This window comes from Danio rerio, chromosome 16 (genome assembly GCF_049306965.1).
Source record: "Danio rerio strain Tuebingen ecotype United States chromosome 16, GRCz12tu, whole genome shotgun sequence".
NCBI classification, from domain to species: domain Eukaryota; kingdom Metazoa; phylum Chordata; class Actinopteri; order Cypriniformes; family Danionidae; genus Danio; species Danio rerio.
This window is the reverse complement of record NC_133191.1, coordinates 24,276,160-24,301,648: the sequence shown is the minus strand read 5'-3', so window position 1 is coordinate 24,301,648 and position 25,489 is coordinate 24,276,160. Positions and strand designations below refer to the sequence as shown.

At 35.6% G+C, this 25,489-nt stretch overlaps 1 protein-coding gene across 1 annotated transcript in view; it reads left to right on the top strand.

Moving 5' to 3' along the window:
• Positions 1-334: 334 nt before the first annotated feature.
• Positions 335-25,489, top strand: part of efna4 (ephrin A4) — a 92,415-nt gene continuing 67,260 nt past the window's right edge. The window contains exon 1 of the mRNA XM_001342982.9: positions 335-926. Coding sequence (XP_001343018.4) covers positions 808-926 — 119 coding nt within the window. The 5' untranslated portion in view covers positions 335-807. The remainder of the gene's footprint in view (positions 927-25,489) is intronic.

Below are 25,489 nucleotides of genomic sequence, written 5' to 3'. Positions count from 1 at the left end.
ATGCTGCACGGTTCATTTATAATCATGTTACAACATAGTTCACCGTGTTGTTTTTATGACCATGTTTCTCCTTTATAAAACTATATTTTTTCTATCACAACAACAGTGTAAATTAAATCAAACAAAAAGGACTGCCCGTGGCAAAAAGTTCACGAGGAAGAAACTTTTGAGGCACATTCAGCGAAAGTGGAGCTGTCAGAGCACTGCCCAGCACACCTTTAAAAACTATGGAATGTTGGCTCCGCCTCCTCGATCGCCGATTGGCTCAAAGTTTGAATGGCACGCCCTGGTGTCCTCCGCCCTGCCCAGAAACGCTCTCCAGTCACTCCTAATCACTGTCAACTATCAACGGCCGTGATTGAGCGCGTCCTGCGGATACAAACAATGGTCAACTAATCCCTTCACAAGAAGTTTGGAGTTGTTGTCAAACTTGGAACTTACAGACAAACACTGGATTTACATTTGAAGATAAAGAAGTTCCTATTTCAGCGTAAAGTGGAATACTTCTCTTCAAAAGGAAATACCAAGCGTCCCAAAGAATCTCAAGAATGTTTCTATATGAACTTATCTCACACGTCAATATATGTTTTGTAACTTGCTAAACATGCAATCCTTTAGTTGCATTTAGTAAGCAGAAAATGCATCTGTTTCTTAGTAAGCGCCTTCCGAGTTCCTAACGCCTCGGGATCAGTGTTTCTACTCTAGCTGAATGAAGTTTTGCTGCTGATTTTGACTCCAAACTGAGTCTCCGACAGTTTTCAAAACTCGTTTCATCATCTGCCCACAAGGGCTTGGTCGACTTCAGTCATGAACACGCCAAGGTGCTCTGGAGTTTGCGCGATGATGAGACTTCTGGCGCTGTTTATACACGTTTTGTCAACGACTGCAAAGAGACACGTTGTATACTGGAACTCTACAAATACACGGTAGGAACACAGTTATTTTAATTCGCACTCATCCTGTTGACTGTTTCCAATTAACCTCATTACGCAGGATTGCGGTTGCGGTCCCTGTGCGTAACGCAGCGCGCGGTGCTTTTCAGGAGCTCAGCCCCAGTGAATGTGAGGTGACTAAGCCCAAAAACGCTCCCAGATTTGTGTTGCTTCATGCCTGCAACCTAAAACACACCTGCGCCTATTAAAGGGTTTAAGTGTGGTAACGTGTCCTTCCATGTCTCACTGTTTCCACCAGGCAAACTTTGATCTGTTTATCCTTAAAGGCACAGGCAGTCATTTTTCAAGATTACAGTTCTATGCACAAAGAAATCAATTAATAACCTTTTTTATAAGTATAATGTTCAGACAAAATAATTTGTGATCAAAACTAGCTGGGGTTTCATTGTAGGCATTGTAGGCACCTTTCCAAGGTGCTGCCATTTTTAAATCACATGACTATGCATCTGAATAATTATAACTAATTACAAGTGTGGCTAGTTGGCTTTAATTAGCCTTTCAGTGAGCCTTCAAACTTTTATATTGTGTCTGTCAAAGGGATATCATTTTTCTCACTGTGTACTTGTTCCAAACCTGTTTGACTTTCTTCTGTTGAACCAAAAAGAATATATAATATATATATATAAAGCTGTTAACCTGTAACCATTGACTTCTATACTATCTGTTCTTCCTACTATGGGAGTCAATGGTTACAGGTTTTAAGCTTTTTCAAACACTTATTTTGTGTTCAACAGATTAAAGAAACTTAATAAATGTTTGACAGCACTTGATGGTGAGGAAATAGAGTACATTTAATTTCTTATTGAACTATCACCTCAATAATTGCTGCAGCATTACACATAAAAGTAACTCTAAGTCAGTGGTCACCAAACTTGTTCCTGGAGGGCCGGTGTCCTGCAGATTTTAGCTCCAACCCTAATCAAACACACCTGAACAAGCTAATCAAGGTCTTTCTAGGTATATTTGAAACATCCAGGCAGGTGTGTTGAGGCAAGTTGGAGCTAAACCCTGCAGGGATACCGGCCCTCCAGGACTGAGATTGTCTTTAATATAATGAGCAAAAAGCAGTATGTTTAGTAGTTTTGATTACTTGGTATATCGAAATGTATATGCCAAAAATTACCACAGTCATACAGATTCTGAATTGTGAGAATGAATAACATTAATAATCATTAATTCATTGATTAATTCATTAATTTGTTCATTAATTTTTCTTCGGCGTAGTCCCGTATATTCATCAGGGGTCACCACAGCGGAGTGAACCTACAACTTATCCAGCATATGTTTTACAAAGTGGATACCTTTCCAGCTGCAACTCAGCACTGGGAAACATCCATACACACTCATCCACACACATACACTGTGGCCAATTTAGTTTATTCAATTCATCTGTACCGCATGTATTTGGACTATGGGGGAAACCGAAGCAACAGCAATTCAACTGATGCTATATATCTATTGGTGGATGCAGTAACATGTATGTTTTTACTTCATGCATGCTGTTTTTTTCAATGGGAGAAAGTGTATGAAATGCAAGTGCACTTGCAGCGCACACTTTCTAAACCTGGTTTTGCTAAAGGGATAATTTCCAAAGTATACTGAAATATACAATTGAAGTTAATGGCTGTTGGAAACATTTGGTCTTCTTTTGTGTACAACAGAAGAAACTGAAACTGGTTTAGCACAAGTAAAATCAAAATATTATTAAACTGGTATAAAAGTATATCAATAACATCAACAATGGCTATTTCAGACTATGCAAATTAGATCAAATCTGAGAATATCCATTAAATGGGTGTTTACGGAATGGGACTGAGGAAAACAAACAAAGAGGATCAAAACAAAAACAGTTTCCGTGTGAAGCGGCAGCAGTTAGTAATTATCGTGTGTATCTGTGTTCCAATTTCATTAATTGGGATCAAGGGTCAGAGCTTTTGTATCTGTTGAAAGGGAGAATCTACTATATGCTGTAAAATCCAATGCCCTCCAGCTCCTTACAGTCTGGTGAACAATTTCTCTAGGTTTGATCAATTAGTGCTGAATGTAGCACTAATTAAATAAATCGATGTTAATGATGTGTGTACATCGGCTCTCTTCCTGTAGTGCCACAGATCTGTCCCCTGTCTTACTCTCTAATGGTTTAATTGGTGTCATTTGTCAGTCTGATGACATGCTCACCTGCCACTCCAGGTGTTATCTGCGTCTGGATTGGCTGTGTGTGTTTTTAGGACAGCCTGGAGGGCCCGCTGTGCTCCGCCCCTGTCAGAAACACTTGGAGATGGGATGCTGTCCAGATGGACTTGCTTCAGCAACATGTCTCATGTAGTGACACGCAGATAGATGTTGTCATTATTTACTCGCCCTCATGTCAATCTAAAAGTCTTTCGTTAATTTTCAAGAATACGATTGAAAATATTTTTAGTAATGAATTAATTTAATGTAATTAATGTTAGATAATTTGTTTATTACTAACATGAACAAACAATGAACAATACATTCATTCATTCATTCATTCATTTTCATTTCGTCTTAGTCCCTTCATTAATCAGGGGTTGCCACAGCAGAATGAACCGCCAACTTATTCCACCATATGTTATAATATGTTAGTAAATACATATCCCATATTGTATTGTAAAGATTTACCAATATGTTTAAGATTTCTGGGTTCCAGAAATCCATATCAGTTTAGCAGTTTATCCCAGACTTTTTTTTTTACCATAATTAATGTGTTTTCAGTTATTTTTATTTTCTTTTTTTAGTGGTCAGCTGAAATGCATAACTGTTTCCACCTGGTATTAACTTGCTTTCAAATACATCTCTTGGGACCACTCAAGCTGGATTATTTTCTCACTTTTGCAGAAGTGATCAGAGCAATGAACTCGTACAATTAAATGAAAAAAAAAAATTCACCTGGTCTCACTTGAGATCCAACTACGAGGATCCATTATTTATGTAGTGATTTTAAAATATCTAAATAAATGTGGTTTAACTCGACAAAGTTTAAATCCCATTTAAAAAGTGTGCTCCCAGTTTTGCTTTCCAGCAACACGTCACCAATAATAACATGTTCGCTCAGTAGGTTGAGAGAATGTGGTGTTTAGTGGCTCTTCGAACACATTCCACTACTTGTTCATTAAATATTGTAAAAGGAGTCTGTTTGAATGTGTTTTCAACTACCTTCAAATTTGGTAGAAAGTGGACGTGCTCAAAACGTTTTACACCCCGTCCTGTATTTAGTGTTGTCTCCTTTTGATCAGATCAACAAAAACACAATTAAGGTATGTACAGGGCCAAAGTGAGCTGGAAAGCAAGTCAATGAAAAGGATTTAGAAGGCAACTTTGATCGTAAACTATGTGTATAATGCATTGAAATTTGAATACCTTGATTGAATACCTTGTTTAGCACATACTAAGTCAGTAGGCCGAAAGTCAATCTGATCAAATGCATTTTATATTTTTTTTGTGGAAGTGGTCTGCCTGGTGACTCTAGCTTCCTTGCTAAATGGCCAACATAGATTTTTATTGTGAGATTAGTTGTGTTTATGTGCTTAAGGAAGGCTGAAAAACAGCACATACATGTTCGGCGCCATGTCTGAGTCTACTAGATCCATTTAGAGGTGCACCCAGCTCTGCGAGTTCATCAACTCCTCCAGAAACTCTACCTGGATGATTGAGACTTTCAGTGGTGCTTGTGACTAAAGGCTACTTCTGTGTCAAGCGCATGCGTATGCTCCGGTGCAGCCTTCTCGTGGTCGCATAGTCCTTGCTGTGGCTGACGCTGACGCTGACGTGCACCTCTCAAAAAAACCAACTACTCGTCGCAACAACGCATAGCACAAGCTCTGTGATTGGTCGGCTTGATAGCTGTGACCAGTGTGGATGGACCGAGAGCAGTGCCAATCCATTGGATCAAGTGTTTACAAGTGTTGAGTTTGTAAAGTAGCTCTATATGGAAATTGTTGTTATGTGTTTATCTTATGATTAATGTTGATGCACGTCCGCCGTCTCCAGCTTCTGAATGAGGGAGTTTTAGCTATGGGTACACTAAGGTAGCATTCAGAAAAATAAAAAACGCCTGCGAAGAAACTCAACACAAAGCAACATAAAACCCACAGCCAGCTAGCGTTTCAGAAGTGTTATTGCAGAGCAACACAAACAGCACACAGAAGTATAAATACACGACTACGCGCAAGGCAGACGCCATGGGTCACACTGATAAATCAGCCCTGAGTCAAGTCCAGCTTGATGTTCCACACACTGAAAAATATCAGTAATATCCAGTTCGTGTGTGACTTTGTAGACAGGTTTCCACGAGTCTACAACTTTAAAAATCATGGCTTGACCAACTGCAATAAAACATGTTAGAGCTATCGAACATGGTAAACAATGAAAGCACGGCACTTGTTGACTGATAAAGATATCAAAATCAGCCCTGTAGACCTGAGTAGCTCAGTTAGATAAGTCAGTTGCTTCTCGCACAGAACCTTTTAACTTGGGTTCGAATCCCGTTGATGACATGTCAATTATTATAATTTCTTTACATTAACTTTAGTTTTGTACTGTTCTGTCACAAATATTCAAATCAATAATGTTTACAATAACACTGACACCAAGTAATAAGAATATTTATTCAGTAAGGGCATGTTTTGTTGCTGTGAAAAAGTGACGAATATGCCAATCTGTAAACGTGAATAGTTTACATCTGGAAAGGGTCTCAGTTAACACGGACACCAGTTAAACCGTGACACCGGCTTCATTCAGTTTACTGTTAAGAGTCCTTAAGCAGATGTTTACACCGTGTAGACTTGACATTATGTCTATGATTACAGCGTACAAATGGCCCTCGTTAAAATATTGAACACATTGATGCAGTATGCCTGGTGTTTCCGTCTGGTCCGCGACCTTTATAAACTCCAAACACCGACCACACGTAAAGCTAATCTGCGTTAAGCTGCTCATGTGTTCGCCACAAAACGGGCAAAACAACCCTTGACTGCTGTCCATGTTCGGTCACCATAAACTTTGTTTATGCCATGTACTCCACAACACGAATTTACCGCACTCACCAACAACAACAACAACTTTCCACCGCGTCACTCCCGGTGTGGTACATTCCCTTTCCGTAAGGAATCTTTAATTGTAAAATTTTTATTAAATTGTAAATTGTTTCGGGACTTTTAAAAGTGTTTTGCATCTTGTTAATTTTTTTCTAAAATGTAAATTTGTTTCGTCCTTCGTAAAATAGTTTTTCCTATGTAATTGTGTCTGTTGATAGGTAAAAATGTTTTTCAAAATGTAAATTTGTTTCGAGCTTTGTAAAAGTGTTTCACACTTTGTAATGTTGTTTTGCACTTCCCGGCCATCGTAGCCATTCACACAGAGCGCACATTTGCGTTAAAATTTCTCGAGAATATTTTTTTAAAAGTCCTTTTAACTTGACTCCATGTGTAATAACATGTCACTTATGTGTATTTTGCTTTAATAGACATGAGCATAACAGTCATGGACATCAATTAATCCTGTGTTTATATTAAAAAACAATGGAAAAGTAGCTAATTTAAAAATAAAGGATCTTTACTGACATTAATGGTTCCATAAAGATCCTTAACAGCCATAGTTTTTTCATAGTATTTTCGTTCAACAGTCGGTTCTTTGCAATGTTTAAAATTTTAATGACAAATATATATGTGTTCTTTGAAGAACTTCTCACTTAAACATATTTAAAGAACTAAAAATAGTTTTTCTAATGGTTCTTCGGAAAAAAAACTGCCTTTTAAAATCGTAATTTTTTTGAAGTGTGAAGGTGAGTAGATTTAGAATTTAATGAGTAGATTAGGCGAGTAGAATTTTAGCCTTGTAATATGCTTGGAAGTAGTTATTTTTTTCATAGCTTCTCAGAAAAAGAGGGCTTTTGTGGTTTTACAGATGTGTGGTTTGACATTCAGTTTAGTTTTAATTTGATAAGGACTTTAATTTTCCCTTACCTCGTGGGCTCATTGATTTTTTTTTTTTTTAATTCTAGCACAAGCATAAACTGACATTCGCATTCAGGGTTGGTGTGTCTTCATGTTTAGTCTTGTTATGCAGTGTTGTGGTTTATTAACACAGATTTAGGCAACGGCATCTGCAGACTAAACATCAACTCCTTTGCTTCACGATTCACACCAGTGCTGGAAACTATGAACGCAGACATTGATTTGATGTTTACACCAAATGCTGCAGTATAACCTGATTAATGAGGCTCGCTTTTAGATACATGAGTGCTGCGAGGTAGACACGTCTCACCACACACTTTTGCTTTCTGTCTAGTGCTGTGTATGTGAGATATTTTTCCTCCTTCGTAATCTCCACTCCTGCCTTTCAGTTGTAACCAAACTGTGAACTGCTGTGAGAAACTTGTTGCTGTTCGTTTATCAGCTGACGTTTTAGATGGCCTGTCAGGTGGATAAAGCTTATAATATGTGCTTTGCTCTTATCTGTCACGGTCTCTCAGCTCAGCCATTTATTTCCTCATGTTTTCTTATGATTTGAACTAAAAGTTTGAAACCTGATGCAATGGCTTTGTGTGGACATACTGTCTTAACTCACAGTCAAAGGTTTGTTTGTTTTTTTACTCAAACATTTTTAATTCACACACTGCTGGCTTTGGAAAAAGATACTTTAAAGACTTTGCTGTTTATTTTTATCCTTGTTATGAATAGTGACTAAAGTTTTCAAAAAGGCATTAGGCCTATTTAGTGTTTAAATTATGTGTGACATCCAAGTTTTTCAGTCATGGGTTAGCTTTGTGTAAATTTTTAGTTGTTCATTACAACGTTTTTAGTTAAAGGTGCTATATGTAAGATTTGACTATTTTAAAGCATAAAATTTGTTTTGAGTTTTTTAACCCGCCCACTGCCACTGTAGCCAGTAATATTTCCGCACCCCAGGTTGCCTAGGTGGAACACCATGGCTGCGTCCGAAAGCGCATACTTCCATGCTATATAGTACGCTACAATCAGTATGTGAGCCGAGTAGTATGTCCAAATTCATAGAGTTCGAAAATCAGTATGCGAAAAGTACCCGGAAGACTTACTACTTCCCCCAAGATTGGGGAGTGTGCATCCCATGCATGCTGCGCTATCCCATAACGCCCCGCGAGAGAATTCATGAGTGGAAGTGAAGCAACGCAACTGACCCAGGTAGGTCATGTGACCATGACAAAATGGTGGATGTAGTACGTCCGAATTCCATTCATAATATTTACATTCATACTGTATAGAACATACTTTTCTAACGGCCGAGTAGTACGTTTAAATTCAAATGCAGTACCTACTGAGTAGTAGGCGGTTTCTGGCGCAGCCCATATGTTTTATTCATTTAATCAGGAGGGCTCTTAAAGTATGCATCTGCGACCTCCAGTGAACAGTAGCAGACTCCGAAATAAAACGCAGAGTGACATGAGGTTATTTATTAGCAAACTATATAAATATATTACAAATGTAAACATTAGGTTAGCAGGTTACATTGTAACCCCGTGTCCTAACAACATGGTATGTAATGAGTAATAAGCAATTTAGCTGTTTTCACCAGACAAAACACGTTACAAATTTAAATACAGCCATTCAGAAGCACAGCATAGTACACTTACTGCACTTAATCAAAATGGCAAGGTTTATAATCAAAGTAATACATATTTAACCTCTTTAACATTATTAAATGTACATGCTGAATCACTAATATGTGTTGGCTTGCATTATTTCACAGTTCTAAAGTTCCATTTTGTTTTATTTACAAGATCTGAGGTGAACTATTTGCTGCTGCTTTCAGTAGTATGGCAATAAATTTCACATAAAATGGCATTCAAACTCACATTATTAGCATTTATATCGCACATGAGGTGTATTTGGGGTAATAAGTTTATCCTGTTGTGAATGCTGTTCAGCTGTGCAAAATAGAAGCCGTTTATAAAATAGAAATTCCAGGCGTTGGTTAGGTCAAACTCCTTCTAGTATGGAAAATATTTAATCTATCGTGTGCCATTGCTTTTAACTAGAAAACAGTTTAAATCAGCCATAAATCAATCTGGCAACCTGCACTTGCATGGACTCGTCAGAGGGGGAGCCAAGTTAAAAAAAAATGTGTTTTGACTCTGGAGTTCAATTCCTAGTTTCTTAGCAAATCATTTTGGTCATTGAAATCAGGTGTAAACATGCGACAGGAAAGCTGTAGTTTGTTTAATAAAGCTATACGGAAATCCAGTGAGATGTGTTTTACTTTTTTCTAGATGTCAGTTTGCTTTATCCATCCAAAATATTCTGGAAATTCAATCTTCACTCATCATATCGCACTGTTTTTAAATACCTATTTACTACAACTTCAAATCACTTCAAAAGCAAAAGCACCCTACCTAATCCATTATGTTTGTTGTGAATAAACTCCAGACTCTCAAAATTATCATAACTTATGTTAAAGTTGCAGTTGTTATGTATGTTAATAATTATTTTGTTTTAAATTATTCAAATTAAATTATTATTATGAAATAATTATTTTTTTAAAGATTTTGAATTACTCCATGTCTTAATATTGACACTGTTTTAAAACTGTTAAAACTTAAATGAAATAATTCAAAATGTAAATAAAAGCTAATAAAATGTATATTAATAATCAATATTACAGCACCACTGAGTCATTGACAATCTTGCCGTTTGGTGGCCCATTAATTATTGTGACAGTTACTGAGTTGAGCTTAAGGACTGTGAATGAATCATAGAGACGGATTTTGTGAACTAGATCAGCTTATTCATCAAAAAGATCCAGCTAAAAGAAAAGAACATTCTTGTGCCAAAAAGAATTAGCTCTGATGAGATTTTCGTATATTATGTACCATTCAGTATGATTGACTTTGTTGCGTTGGCATATTCATTTATACATAAGTTCTGAAATTATTCTGCTGCCTGGATGCTTCCTAATATACTCATTGTAACTGCTTGGAACAGAGATACAAGTGCATTCTTCAATATATCTTCAGGACAGAATGTTTTAATTAAATGATTAGAGAATCTGCATTTTTGAGGGTATGAGCTGAACCCTACAGGCACACATCTGTGATTTATTAAACTTCTACTTTGACCAATTTCAACTTTACCTTTAATATCTGTGCGTGTGTGTGTGTTCCTCTCTTGTGTGTGATTCACTTGCTCAACAAGTTTGGACACATTTCTAATACTTTCGAAATACCAAGTCTTCTCAGCACCTCCCTTTAATCTCTTACGGCTATGTGTTTCAATGTGGGGTGCAAAAAAAACAACAATTTTTTAAAAATTGCTCATTCCAAAATACACCAACAATTAATACCCAAGGAACTCTGAATAATTTCAATTGCTTTTTTGCATAATGTGTGTTGGCATGAGTGTGAATTCATGCGTTTGAGCACATCAACCCCCCATACACACACCCCAAATACAGCGTAGTATGTTTTGTGCTTGTTTCAGTAGCAAGAGGCGGGATCGGACCTCTCAGGCAGCACGGGGGCGAACGCACCCATGCGCATGCAAATTTAAATTAAAGCTTGAAGATCATCTGTAATTTTGCTCAATCAGGGCTGTCATGATTGGACCCCTATGCACGGCTCGTGCTTGGCGAGGACTTCCACAATTTTCGGATAATCTCCCTACTACTTCTATAAATCATTAGCTACGAGAACCTGTGAACTGTAATCAACAAAACTACTCAGAAATAATCACACTCAGGCTCGCATTCAAAAGGAAGTAAGAAAGTGAACTCCCTGCTGCTCTCGCTCGCTCTCTGGTTATTATGTGGTTGACTGTAAAGCTTAATGCATCGTAGTGGGTTGTGTAATTATCCATATGAATGGGGCTATATTTACTTCATGTTTGTTTTCGTCTGTCTTGCCCATAGTCTGCCCGTAACCTTCAGCAATCTGCAGCGCATTGTCATCAACAGCATTTCCCGATAATGCAGGATGACCTAAGACATAGTTGGGCTAAATAAATCAAAAGAAAGTGTTGCAAAACAGGAAATATTCCTCAACCTTGTACTCGACAGCTTCAACTATGTCCTTATCACATTTTTCCCTGCTGTGTAATTCTGAAATATTTTCCGAGAAACATATCCTCGATATAGTCTCTGCTATTTTTTATTTGATGGCACGTTTTCCTTTCTTTGTATTGCAATATTTTCTTTGGCTTGACACATTTGAGGGAAACTTGCTTTCAAAATGACTCAATCCCTAACTCTGCATCTTTCCTCAGTGGTTTCCTATCAGTCTGTACTGTAAAGGCCACCTGTCCCAGTAGGCATGACGAGATTTTGAAGGTTTATAAAGAGACCTTACAGGTAGACTCTGTCCTATGGCTTGTTCCTGATTCGCCAAGGTCCAATCGGTCTCTTTGAAGAAGTCCCAGCTGATATAAGTTGATGGACTAAGCATGAAACGGATATAATCTCATAAAAGGGGTCTTGAGCAGTGGAATTTGGCCAGACCTGGTCAGGGATAACCTTTCAGTCTACCTTGGAGAAAGTCATATTCGGTGGCCTGTTTAATATTGTAATTTGGTGATTATATGAGTTTCAGATTTCTCTGTGTGATTGTGCAGGACCGGCTTCCCAGTCATCCCGCTGCACACGGTGAAGAGAGAGTTTCCACATTTTCTGCCTTGCCTGGATATTTGGCTAATACCCACCGTACAGATGTTATCAGCAAGTACACTCCATTATCTCACACCTCCACATTGGCCAATAGCGCTTCCCTCAGCGTGACCACATCAATATCACTCACCAGTTCCCTATCCTTTGCGTGCCTGGTTTTGTGAGCACGTGCATGTGCATGCATTCACCATTCTCTTATTAGAAACTGAGTATGTTGCCAGTCTGTATGCCAGCCAGTGGCCTGAATGTGTCTTTTGGGAGATAAAATGAAGTTTTAAGTGCAATGTGTAAATGCATTTTCCTGGAGCTCGAAGAAATAGGTTGATATTTGTTAAAGGATTTTTGGAGCCACAGTGCCTGTGTACCTGTGCCAAGACCAAGCAGCTACTGGCTCTGAAAATGAAACATTTTGGAGCTAAATTGCTGTTTTTTTTTTTTTAGTTGGCAATTACAGAATGACTTGACATACAAGGTTGTTCAAAAACACTTCAGCTTATTGAGCGCCTCTTACTTGAATCCAAACAATCGTTTTTAGCTTACAATAACTGTAGTCAGTGTTAAAGGGATAGTTCACCCAGAAATCAAAATTCTGCCACTTTTTACTCTGCAATTAATTATTCAAACACTTTTTGAGTTTCTTTCTTCTGTTGAAAACAAATTGGGGAAAAAAATTAGGGCTGCATAATATGTCATTTCAGCATTGCTATATTGCAGTGTGTGTGTCTGCAATAGTCACATCACAGGATGTTGAGTTGAGATTGCAGTCGATCAACAATTGAGAATACATGAGATTTGTAGAGTTATTGCAAAGTATAACCACAACACAGTGAAACTTTATCATTTGCATGTGTTTTAAAGGCATTTCAAGAGAGTGTAACACATTTGGGCACGATAATGTACAACATTTGTAACTTTAATGAAGAATAAATTTTACTAAATTATTAATACAACGAAGACTATACAGTGTTATTTTACATTACGTTATTATATTTCTGTCTGTTTATACTAAGGCTGTGCGATTAATTGAAATCGAATTGCAATCACAATTTGAAACATTGCAATTAGTTACTCAGAAGAGGCTGCAATATATATATAATATATATATATATATATATATATATATATATATATATATATATATATATATATATATATATATATATATATATATAATTTAATTTCTGCAGCCCAGAGCAAATGTGTGAGTGCCAGTGTACTGACATTTTATCCTACCCATCAGATTATGCTACCAACATTGTATTTGAATGGTTCTAAGGTAAGAGTTAGGTGTTAGGAAGGTTAGTGTAATAGTACAGCTTCATATCACACTAATCCACATTAAAATTTACACTGATAGAAAAATCTGATGGGTAGCATATTGCATCATCAAAATGTTTACCATAGTTTTGAGAGATAGGACAATCTGACAATGTTGGACAAATTTTTAAGAGCTATTACAGAATTGTTGCCACGGCTTGCAGATTATTGAGCTAAAGCTTGACTACAAAATGTAATCGTATATCAAGTCGCAATTGCAATATCTGTTAAAAAAATCGCAATCAGATATTTACCATCGTTATACAATAACTTGCCTAATTACCCTAACCTGCCTAGTTTACCTAATTAAGCTAATTAAGCCTTAAATGTCACTTTAAGCTGTATAGAAGTGTCTTAAAAAATCTAATAAAATTAGTCTAGTAAAAATTATTTACTGTCATCAAAGATAAATTAAATCAGTTATTAGAAACTAGTAATTAAAATTATTATGTTTAGAAATGTGTTGAAAAATTCTCTCCATTAAACAGAAACTGGGGAAAAAAATAAACAGGGGGCTAAGAGGGGCGTTACGCAATGTTGATCACCTTTGTTTTGCTACCCCTTCAGCTGTAGAATTTGTGTACCAGATGCAGAAACCCAGCAAACAATTTTGTGTTAAATAGACGTCTAATAGACATCTAAACGTAGACAGCTTAGCTAAAACAAGGCTAAACTTGGGCTTTCAGTGAAAATCTAATAGACATCTAAGAATAGGCCAAAACTAGACTAGTCATCAAATAAATGGATTAGACAGACTTTAAAAGTGTAGTCATTCATTTCTGTTTATTTGATATTCTAGTTTTGGCCTATTCTTAGATGTCTATTACATTTTCACTGACAGCCCAAATTTAGCCTTGTTTTAGCCAAGACGAAAAAACGAAAAGAAAAAAAAAATGCTCGCTGGGAGGCACTGCGCTATATACTGTAACCCACGTGTCGACCAAATCTTAGAATGGAGCGCACACCACTGTTCAAAATAGCTGAATATTCTGTTCTATTTTATCTGCTTATGGATGAACCACACATGGACAGAACATTTCTAGTGTGCTTCTTGCAATAGCGATACTCTGCTGATTGGTACCAGCAACCAGCATTCTTCAAATTAACTTATTTTTTGTTCAGCAGAAGAAAGGAACTCATAAAGTTTTAAATCCACACGAGGGAGAGTAAATGATGAGGTCATTTTCATTTCTGAATGAACTTTCTCTTTAAGTGCTTGAAGGGAGTTAGTAATATAAAACCAGGCTATAATAATTAATATTTTTTTTTTTTTTTACCTTAATAGCATCAAACTGAGAATCCTGATTGCACATTGTATGTCATAATATTTATAAAACCGAATCATAAAGATTCACTTTTTTGCAAATCACTCTGTTTATTGTTGCACTCAGAAAATACTGGCATTTACAGGATTATGTGAGTCACCGAGTTCCTTTTTATGCTCATAAATGTTTGTTTTTTTGTTGCATTTATGACCATTTTGTTTCCATTCTGGAACTCTGACAAAAGCAATCTTTTTTTTATGGGCCCAAAAATATATTTTATTATCTACAGTAAGCAGCTCAACTGATTCACCTCCCTAATGCTATTGAAGCATAAAGACACAGCATGTGGTAATTGCACTGCATGCACATTTTCACTAGGCCAGGTTTTTTTTATATATTTATATATTTCTGTAGTTTTTTCTGGTGGGGAGTTGTTCACACCGGTTAATGTTTGATGAGGAATGCAGGGGTGGATGTGGCAGTGGTTGAGGTTTCATAACTGAAAACAGAGTTTTCTTCTTTTCTACTGGACTTAACCTCAGGGTGCCCTCTTGGAAATACCTCCAACTCAGTACCTACGCCAACACTTCAACGGGCAAACCAAATTATAGCGGGATATGGGGGTTTTACTGTTTGTGCAATCGTATTAGCCTGGCTGGGAGATATTGCATTTCTAGCGTCGCCTGTTGTGAGCCTTCAAACGTGGACCGGAAATCTTATTGTTTTGGCTTTCAATATTACACATGCAGAATTGTTTAAAGGAAAAGCTACTTTCTTCAGGGACACACACGTGCAGCTTTCTTTCCTGTGGGGGATGTAAAGTATGGCCTTTCTCTTTGAGACTTTGATCAAATGTGTCGTCCTCTTTTTTTTTTTTTTTTTTTTTTGCTGCTAGTAATGGACATGTATTATCTGGGATACAGAGCAGTGGCCTGGCCTGACATTGTTTGAACCAGAACTGTGTTTCAGACAGTGTTTCCCACAGGTTTGAATTATTGCTAGATTGAAACGCATCCTTTACCCACGGCACATAAATCGTTAACTACATGTGACAAAATAATGTGGTTTTTAATAATACTTTTCTTTATTATGAAACTGTTATATACTTTTCAGTGGATTAAAGTTTTGAAAAAGGCTGTTGAAATAAAAAAAAAAAATCACAATTTCTCTTATTTATTTGCTATTTCAGAGCTATGTGCACAAAGTTCAAGTTGGTTTTTTGGCATGCCATTTAGTACAGTATTACAAAAGCATTTTAGATATGTATAAAATATGTAATATATCAACATCATCAAATTAATAACATATACAACAAATGAGAAATAAATCACAGGGAAAATGAATAAAAACAGACAATATCTCTAAAATGGATGTTTATTGATAATTAATTCATTCATTCATTCATTCATTCATTCATTCATTCATTCATTCATTCATTCATTCATTTATTCATTCATTCATTCATTATTATTTAAATAAGGAAAATGAGTTGACAGACTGTTTCTTACAATGTATATATTAGCCAGTTTAGATGTAAATTTGTTCTTTCCGAGTATACAGTTTTTGATGATAGAATCTGTTATTTAGGCTACTTGTTCTCTCGATCTTACTGCTGTGCGTGCTATAAGCTGTGAAGCCAATCGGAAAGTAGTATTTAATAAAAGAGTAATGAAAAAACATAAAAACTTTATAAAGCGAATACAAAAGTTGACGCCCAGATATTAAAGGAGATTTAGAAACACTGGCCGGACACATTTTTAAGCCCTAAAAAGACGCATATTTGGGTCTCTGCAGAGCATGTAAGTTTGAAAAAGTTTTGTTGACAGTTTTTGTGCAAACACAATGAGTAGTACGAAATGTGTAGGGCAAGAGAAGATTTTTCACTGGTTAATCGAACACAGATGTTTGTTTATCTTAGGCGGATTAAAAAAAAAAAAAAGTGTAAAAGGATGATAATAAAAAAAACTGTCAACCGCCCAAGTAAGGTATACAGTATATGGGAAGCACTGCTTTATATAAACCCGTGTTGGCAGAATTGATACACTTTCTACCCTTTTATTTTCCTCCTCCTCTCCTATTCAGAGACTTTTTATTACTCATTGCCATTTTGTGTCTAATATGTTGCTCTAATTGGGTGTGTGTGAGCATATCTAAGTTCCACATTATAATTTCTAGAGTTCGGTAGATTTGTATTGAAAGAAAAACAAAAGACATTTGTATTCCACAAAGATGCATTAAAATGATCAAATGTGACCTAAAGAGTTTTACATTGTTACAAATCATTTCTGTTTCATACAAATGATGTTCTTTTAAATTTTTTATTCATCAGAGGCTCGTGGAAAAATGTATTGTGGTTTTCACAAAAATATTCATGATGATAATAGTTAAAGTTTTTTAACAGAAAATTAGCATATTAGTATAAGTTTTTAAGAAAATAAATGTGGCACTAAAGACTAGAGTAATGATGCTGATAATTACACCAATGCACATTATATTTGATTTTACTGTATTTTAGAAATAAAGTATTCTTTCTTTCTTTCTTTCTTTCTTTCTTTCTTATGATTTCATGTGGCAAACCTTTGTAACAAGAATTATATTATGCATATTTTCTTCTACACATTTATATTTTATAATAACAAATGATTTATTGTCTGCAAGAAGCATCATTTGATATTTATATTGTGCAAATAAAGGGCAATAGTCATTTACAAGATGTATTTTAGACTTCTTATAAAATACCCTATTAGGAGTGGAAAAGTTAATCATACACCAGCCAATAGTCCAGCATTTGAATTGGCCATTCTACCTAGTTATTCATTAGCAAAAAAAGCTAATTATGTCACTATTTCATTAGCTGTTGTTATTTTGTCACAATATACCTGGGTAGCTCAATGTGTGCTGTAATATGCTGATGTCAAAGGACAAGAAATTGTTTAATTCAACCTACAATAATTAATTACATTTTTGTTTGTGAATAAACCTAGTAGACCTCAAGTTATTATGTTAATAATTTGTATGTTTTTGGCCCTGTCTATCCGTATATTTTACATTTTTATAATACCCATATAGTATAAAAAAAGGCCATTTAAATGTCCGTGAACACATTAATATTTGGTTTGACTGAAGGGTAGCAGTGTGTGCATTTGTGTGTGTGCATAATGGGCGTATGTTGATTTGTGGTTCAGACTCTTATCTTTCTGTCAAACCACTTCTTTATTCTTATCAATATTGTTTGATTTTCTCTACACTATATCTTGCGACTTGAAAAGTAGCAATTTGCTTATCTGATTCCAGCATCACCCCTTTAAAGTCAACATGAAATCAGAACTGACCCTATTTTCTTAATCAATGCATGTTCTTGGTTCTATTTTGAATGATTCATCTGTGCACAATTTTTCATAGAAAAACACACTCTCTGTCAACTTTATTAGGTATTCAGCACTGCCGTAGTTTTTTTCTGGCTTTGATTTAGCATGTTGCTACATTCCTTAAAGATTTTGGACTATACTGACATGTTAGTAGTACCACATAACTGCTGAAGATTTGTTGGATGAACCATGTTGTGAATCTACCATCTGGAACATCTGAAAGGTGCTCTATTGTTCTGAGATCTGAAGACTGTAAAGGGCAATTGAGTTTAGTGACCTCTCTGTCATGGTCAAGAAACCAGTCTAAAGGGATTTAATCTTTGTAACATTATGTGTTGCATGGTATGTCATATGAAGCTCCACAAACACTTTTGTGCACAAAAAAAAAATTGTAAAAATGACTTGCAGCGGGGGAAATCACCAATTTTCTCAGAAAACATATTTATACAGGTGCTGTTGACCTTACATTTTTCACAGGATGTTGGTAACAATCCATATGCAAAGTTTACAAATTAAGTCATGTGTAATAAAATTAAATGACACAGGGAAAAGTATTAAACACATGAAGAAAGGGAGCTGTAGAAAGGTAGTGAAAGCCCAGACAGCAGCTGAAATCTCTCAGTAGTTATTCAGCAACCCTCTGCTCTTTATTATTGAAAACTAATATTAGCTGCTTCAGTCCAACATCTACGTTATGAAGATGAAACCAGAGTGGATATTTAAGCAAGACAATAATCCAAAACATAGGCAGGGAAACTCTCAAATGCTTCCAGAGAAAGAAAATTCCAGCCAATCATCTGTTCAGATTTGGTAGACGAGACCAAGAGAACCGGTAAGATTTTTATTGTTTAAGGACAATGTTCCTTTATGGAGGATGAGGGAGCTCTCAGATGTCATCTAAATTATTTTAATTTGTGTTTCGAATAAAAACTTGGGTCTCAGGGGGATGAAAATGTGTACTTAATGAAGTGACCGATGACTAATATTTCTTCAAAAATTCTAAAGTTTTTTTCTGAGAAAAGTTAACCAGCAGCCAAAACATTTGTCATAGGCTATATCATATATCAGCATATATAGGCATATATCCGTTTTCTGGATCCAATCAGTTGCCAAAGGATTAGGAAGTATTACTTGTTTTAATCTTATTGCAAAGTGTAAGAAATTACAGAATATGGCTTGCGAACACCTCACACTGACGTAAAACCTTCGATGATGCATCGTTGACTCATGTTTTATTCTGCAATTCATCAATGTTTGCTCCTTTTAATAATCCACAAACTGGCAGAACATCCTGACAGTCCATCCTCTTCCCTGCATCATTTCTGCTTCCCTTTTCCTTTCACTCTCTCTCTCTCTCTCTCTCTCTCTCTCTCTCTCTCTCTCTCTCTCTCTTTCTCTCTCTGCTGAGAAGGAAACACATTTATGGCCGTTCTGAAGGAGCTGAAAGAAGGCGAGCACATTGTTTGGGAATGGCAGGAGGAGAATCAACAGTTTTGAGAGCCCCTCTGGGGAAGAAGAGGAGAGCGGGAGACGGGGAGGAAGAGACGTCGGCTGCTATTACTATCACTGTCACTGCGCAGTCGTGGAGAGAAACACCCGCGTCACGCTTGCTTACCCTAAAGCAAGGACATTTGGGGAATAGTGTGTATCAAAATTACCATATTGCCAGTTTGGTTTGGATTGTTTGTATGATTTGTGTGTGAATTTCCAATATTTTATTTTCCACACTGTTTGTCTTTCTGTAAGTTTGTGGGAATACGAGTAGATGTAGTTGTAGACGTTGTTTACCTTATTTTTGTCTGTAAAGCTGATGAACATGATTTATTATTATACTTTTATGCTTTCTACATGTGGATCTTTTAATTTTGAAACCCATTTATTTATTTATTTATTTATTTATTTATTTATTTATTTATTTGTGTCCAGTGAAGTTAATTCAAATTGTATTTTTTTATAATTAACAATAGTATAATGATTAAAAATATGCATTTATTGTAAAATATAATATGTAAATGTAATAATAAATAATTTAATATTTAACAATTATTTTAAAAAAAATATTGCAAAAAAATTACTTGTCAGAAGAATTACATACATTTTTATTTATTTATTTATTTATTTATTTATTTATTTATTTATTTATTTATTTATTTGTTTAACCCGGGATGTACTATTGTGTTCCAATATCTCTTCTACCAGGGAGTCCTGGTCAAGACAGGCAGCAAAGGCAAAGGTTACAAAAAATACATATCAGAACAAGTAGACACACACAAAACTAGTATAAACCATAATCAATTTTTAAAACGTGCACTGTTCTAAATTGACAGTCTAAAATATTTTTTAAATATAGTAATAGAGGGTACGGATTTCATATGTAGTATATCTTGAAGCTCATTGAAAAAACACTTCATGGTCTTTGATGATAATACTAAATACCACAAAGACATTACACTGTTGCCACTGATTATTAAAGCACAGAATAGGTATTGGGTTCTGAAGTCAGTATTTTAATGTGTAGTAAACATTTTGCATGTGCACACATTGGGTCAAAAGCTTGGGATGTTTCTTAATGTGTAACGTTTTTGAAAGTCTGTTATGCTCAACAAATGATCACAAATACTACAATTTAAAATAAATATTTTCTACACAAATACATTTTGAAGTGGAATTTATTCCCATTATCCAAAGTTGAAGTTTTCAGCACCATTGCCTCAGTTTTCATGACCCTTCAGAAATCACTGTAGGAAAGAGATTATTAACTTTATTTTTGTGCTCAGATATTACTGATGTTCTTTAGATGATCTGTGTCACTTTTTTTTTCCTCTCAAACGTGACACATTTGATTTGTCAGGATTATCTGGTGGACAGAATGTAAATAAAAAATAAATAACATAAAACTTTTGAAATGTACATTTAGATGCGAAAACTGGGTATTGAATGTTTTTGTAGTATTTCTGTTATTATAGTACTAAAAATGTCAATAACAGTCAGTTTGTTAAACTACAAACTTAAATTTTCAACATCATACTTTGTAAGCAATGACAAATCTCTCGCAATGCAATCTGAAAGTGTAATTAAAATGTCAATGTATTTTTATTATTTTCAATGCCTTTTGAACTTGTACTGATTTCATATTACATTTGTTACTCATTCCCGTTTTTTATGCAGGTTTGTGGCATATAGGCATGAACCTGTTGTATGTTGGAATAGGATGGTGTATTTTAATGTGTTGTTGTATCTGCCTCGTCTCTTGTTTGTGGCTTTAGTTGATGTACCTGTACAGGCTGTGTAGAGGAATGCATGCTATGCTTGTAATGCCGCTGGTCTCTTTTGTGTTGTTTGTAATGGAGTCTTGTGAGCTCCTGCAGGTCTGTGTTCCTCTGATGGACGAGTTGTGATAACTGTTGCTGCTCTTTAAAGCGGCAGCTCACGATTCTCCGCTTATTAAACAGATTTGTCCTCTCTGTGTGGAATAAGCAGAGCGCAATCAAAACAGCCGCGCTGATGATGAAAACTGACCTCTGTTCATCAGGCCGATCTGCTGGTTTACTGTGTCCAATCACTCAACAGATTTCCTGATCCGCCGCTCATGTGCTGGACTGGTCTGCCAACACCAAGATCAGATGCTCTCGTTTGTTCTGAAATTACATTTATAGATCTGTCTATGGCATCTAGACTATGCTGGAAGATCTAGCCTGTTAAACGGTTTCAAATTGCTAGGTTGTTTCAGCCTAATTTTGAGTCAAACAAAACCAAACCCGCCATTTGTTAATTTTTGGTTACATTTTTAACCCAACAGTTAGATTTGTTCATATTTGACCCATTTTTGGGGTCGAAACAACACCATTTTTTTGAAGATAGTACTATAAAAACAATGTAATTTCTAAAATTAAAAAAGTTCAGTCTAGGTAAAAATAATTTCTTTAAAAGTTTATAGAAATAAAATTCTGAACTTAAGGGCGTACTTGGAATTATTTGTTTAGGATAATTCTTTTAAAAAGTAGCATAATAACATTTGAAGCCAGAATTGCACTGCGATTCTGGCCAGGATGTGGTTGTCTGAGACAAATTTTGGAAGTACAAAAAAAAATTCCATAAATTCCAGTATAAAATCTGTAGTCTTTCATGATTGTTGATTTGACGTGTTCATCAATTTTTCTGATACTTTTCTGCAGTTTGAATTCAGCTACCAAGACCGTCACACTAAGCTCCAATAGAACGCAGACTAGGGCTGCATGATAAATCGCATGTGAAATGATGTGCATTGTGTCAGTAAACCCAGTTGTGTAATCAGCACTACATCTCCAGCATGTGAGATGATGGAGCAGCATTTATCACACTGAGCCATAGCTTACCATGTTTAGCTAGTGTGAATGTGTCTTCTGAACTCGGGTGCACACCAACGAACCGTACCCAAGTTCCCCCTAAAGAGGTGGTCTGGGGTACGTTTCCCGCGAACTCTGGTTCAGTTCACTTCTGGTATAAATGCAATCATACCAAATAACGGAAGTGAACCGCCAACAATACAACAAACTATTGTTTTCATAATGTTCACTTGTGTGTGTGTGCATGTGTGCGTGTGTGTGTGTGTGTATCACGTACTGTATTTTGCTGACAATGAGCATGGGCAAGCACAGTGATAATGTCTGCTTATCTCCTCCAAAAACAGCTTCTGCAGACATCATGTAATGTTATGAACGTTTATAATATTTTTGCGGTAGATCTGAGATGGACGCGAGTCGCTTTCTGTATTTTCAAAAAAGGTTCAGTAAAAGTGAAACTGTGATGTGCGGACGTCTTTCGATTTTTGCGCTTTACTTTTGTATCCGTTAACTGGTAACAGCTGTACACAAAACAGAGGCTTGATGACGCAAGGGTACTGGTGTTCAGAAAGAAAAAAGACAGTGTGAACACAAACCAACCGAGAAGGTGGCAAAAGGGGAACAATTGAACTTGGGTACAGTCCAGGCATTTGAACCAAGTGTGAAAGCACTCTTAGTCATGTAATATTTTATAGTTTTAATGACGAGGGCATTATGCATTATTGAAAACATTTATCATCAGGAAAATAGAGAAATCAAATGATGTAATAATCATGTTGAATCAATGCAAGCAGTTCAAACCACCTCAGGGGAAATGACGAAATTGGTTGGGATGTGTGATGATATGTTTTTATCATTGTGACTTCCTATGGCATAGAGGGTCTATCTGGGTAGGATTGAGGGTTGGATCCACCTTAATCTTAATTGTAACAGGAAATGCCGGCTATTGATTTATATGGTCCCTTTACAAATCTTATGGCTGGCGTTTTAAGGAGGCTGCTGCTTTGGACTGGACTTTTTGTTTTGGTTGTTATATCTAATTATTTTGCACGTCCAACATTGCTACACTACATTAAATATTCATGCATACACCTACGTCCAAAACACCACTGATTCCTGACTACTTTCCTGAAGTTAAAATAGGATCCAAACCCCTTCCATTTTGAGACCCACCGCAACTTGACATGGGAGTGCGGTTTCCCCGCCCCTGAATTGATTAACAGCCACATATTAACATGTCTCTGTAGTAACGTGTATAATCATATCCACAAGACAGGACGTGTGCAAAGCAACTGGGATTAAAAGATCTGTTCAGCTCTCAGGCATGTGGGAACAGTGGGCGGAGAGAACTAGCATTAAAGGCACAGGCCACTAAAACAGCTACATTGTGTTGAAAGCAAAATAATCCAACATTCTAAAAGGTATATTGAATAATCTGATGGGTGTTTTGAACTGAGACTTTACAGACACATTCTGGATACACAAAAGACTTATCTTAAATCTTGAAAAAGGGGTAAAATGCCTTTAAAAGGTGCCTTAAATTTGGTTAAAACTGTTTCCATAATAAATTGTTATAAAATATGTTTTAATAATATCGGCCTTTCATGGGTCTCTCTCTTCTTTTCTTACTGTACTTCCTTGTGAGCCATGGGGCATAACAATCATCAAGGAATGTTATGAGTTAAATGAAGACCACATATTGTTTATGTTGCTCTGTATGAGGTGTCATTTCAGAATGTGGGTTACAGAACGCTGATGATGGATTGATGACGTCAAACTCCAGACGAGGCTTGTGTGTGTGTCTTTGTTTGGGGCTACAATCTGACAAGCTAAACTTCCAAATTAAAAATGACTCAACAGTGTTACTCACATATGTTAACTAGTTAAGCATTTTTTTCTTCATCCAATACATGAAAACGCACGAAAGTAAAAATTGCATACCTTTTACACATATATTTTGGGTTATTTCAACCCGAATTTTGAAAAAATATAAACAAACCTTAAAAATGGGTTAAATTTGAGCTATAAATTTAATAACCAATTTTGGCTGTATTGTACAAAAGTTTAGGAAATAATTTTTTTAATAATACAGCTTGCTTAGATATTTCATTGCAAGTTTGAGCAGATTTGCAAGTGATACAAAAACATTTATCTCCAAGCATCATTTTTGTAAGATGATGGATTCATATGAATGAGTGTGTCTCAGTCTGCATCTGAAGGGACAGCTGGACTTGTGTTAGAGATGTAATGTCATCTGAACAGACGCCAGCGGAGCCTCCCATTGTTCTAGCAAGAGCTGCTTGTCTGTAATCCTAAATTAAGTGGATAATTCGCTCTCTGCATGGGGCAGGGGGAAGCCGGGGCTACACAACATGTGTCCTGCTTGAACCCACACCGACTCTGTTGTTCAGAATTGTGTGGCAGTTTTGAGAGTTTTGTGCTTGAAGTGCGTCCTCAATGTTTATTGGCCTCTGCTAATGGTGGCTTCACTGCAACTAGAGCTGATTCTCATATACTGGCATAATGAGATTGTATTATTTGTTTGATTTAAAGTTTAATGTATATTTTTATTGGAATATAAATAGAAAAAACATTTCATTTGATGTCTTATGTCTGCTGTATTGTACTGTATTGTATTGTTTTGTATTGTATTAATTATTTAACTGATCAAATTTTATCTTTATAAATGTAGAAATAACAATAACAATTATGGCAATTTAATTAAAGTCATAGTAGTATTAGGCGACGCAGTGGCACAGTAGGTAGTGCGGTCTTCTCACAGCAAGAAGGTCACTGGTTCGAGCCTCGGCTGGGTCAGTTGGCGTTTGTGTGTGGAGTTTGCATGTTCTCCCTGTGTTTGCGTGGGTTTCCTCCGGGATTTTGCTTTATTTAGTTATTGCTTTTATATTTGTATTTTTAATGGAATTATACCTGTAGTAGCTGTAGTATTAGCAGTATTTTTTAATATATTATTTAGTTAATATTTATGATTTTTTCTATTTGTGAGTTTCATTTTCACTTTGTATTTAAATTTTGAATATTTTTTAAATATCTAACAAGCATTTAATGTACAGTTATTATATATTTATTCATATTTTTTATAATATATGTAATTTTTATTTTATATAAAAATTTTAGATGCTATACTATTAATTTGTATTTGACTTTATATTAAATATATTATTGTATTTTGTTTTTTATTTTTATTAACTTCTATTAGTGTTATTTGAAATATTTTTATAAATTGTTTGGGTAAAATTTTATATTTTATCTTGTGTATTTGTTTTGTGCTTTTATTCGATACATTTTATTCATTTATTAAATTTAAAAACATTTTTATTATATTTGTAATTTTTTATATAATGGTTAAAGTATTTTAAATTATTTAATATTTATTTTTATTTTCTTTTTTAATTAATTTTATTTTCAGTAAAACATTTGTTTTATTATTGTCATTTAAATTATTCCTAAACTCTTTTCTCAAATCTTAAGTCTTTTATGATATATAATCTAGGCATGGGCCAGTACAAGATTCTGATCATGGTTTCACGGTATTACTGCTCTAAAATATATTCATTTTAAATGTCTGGGTAAAAACTTTTTTCCCCTTTAAA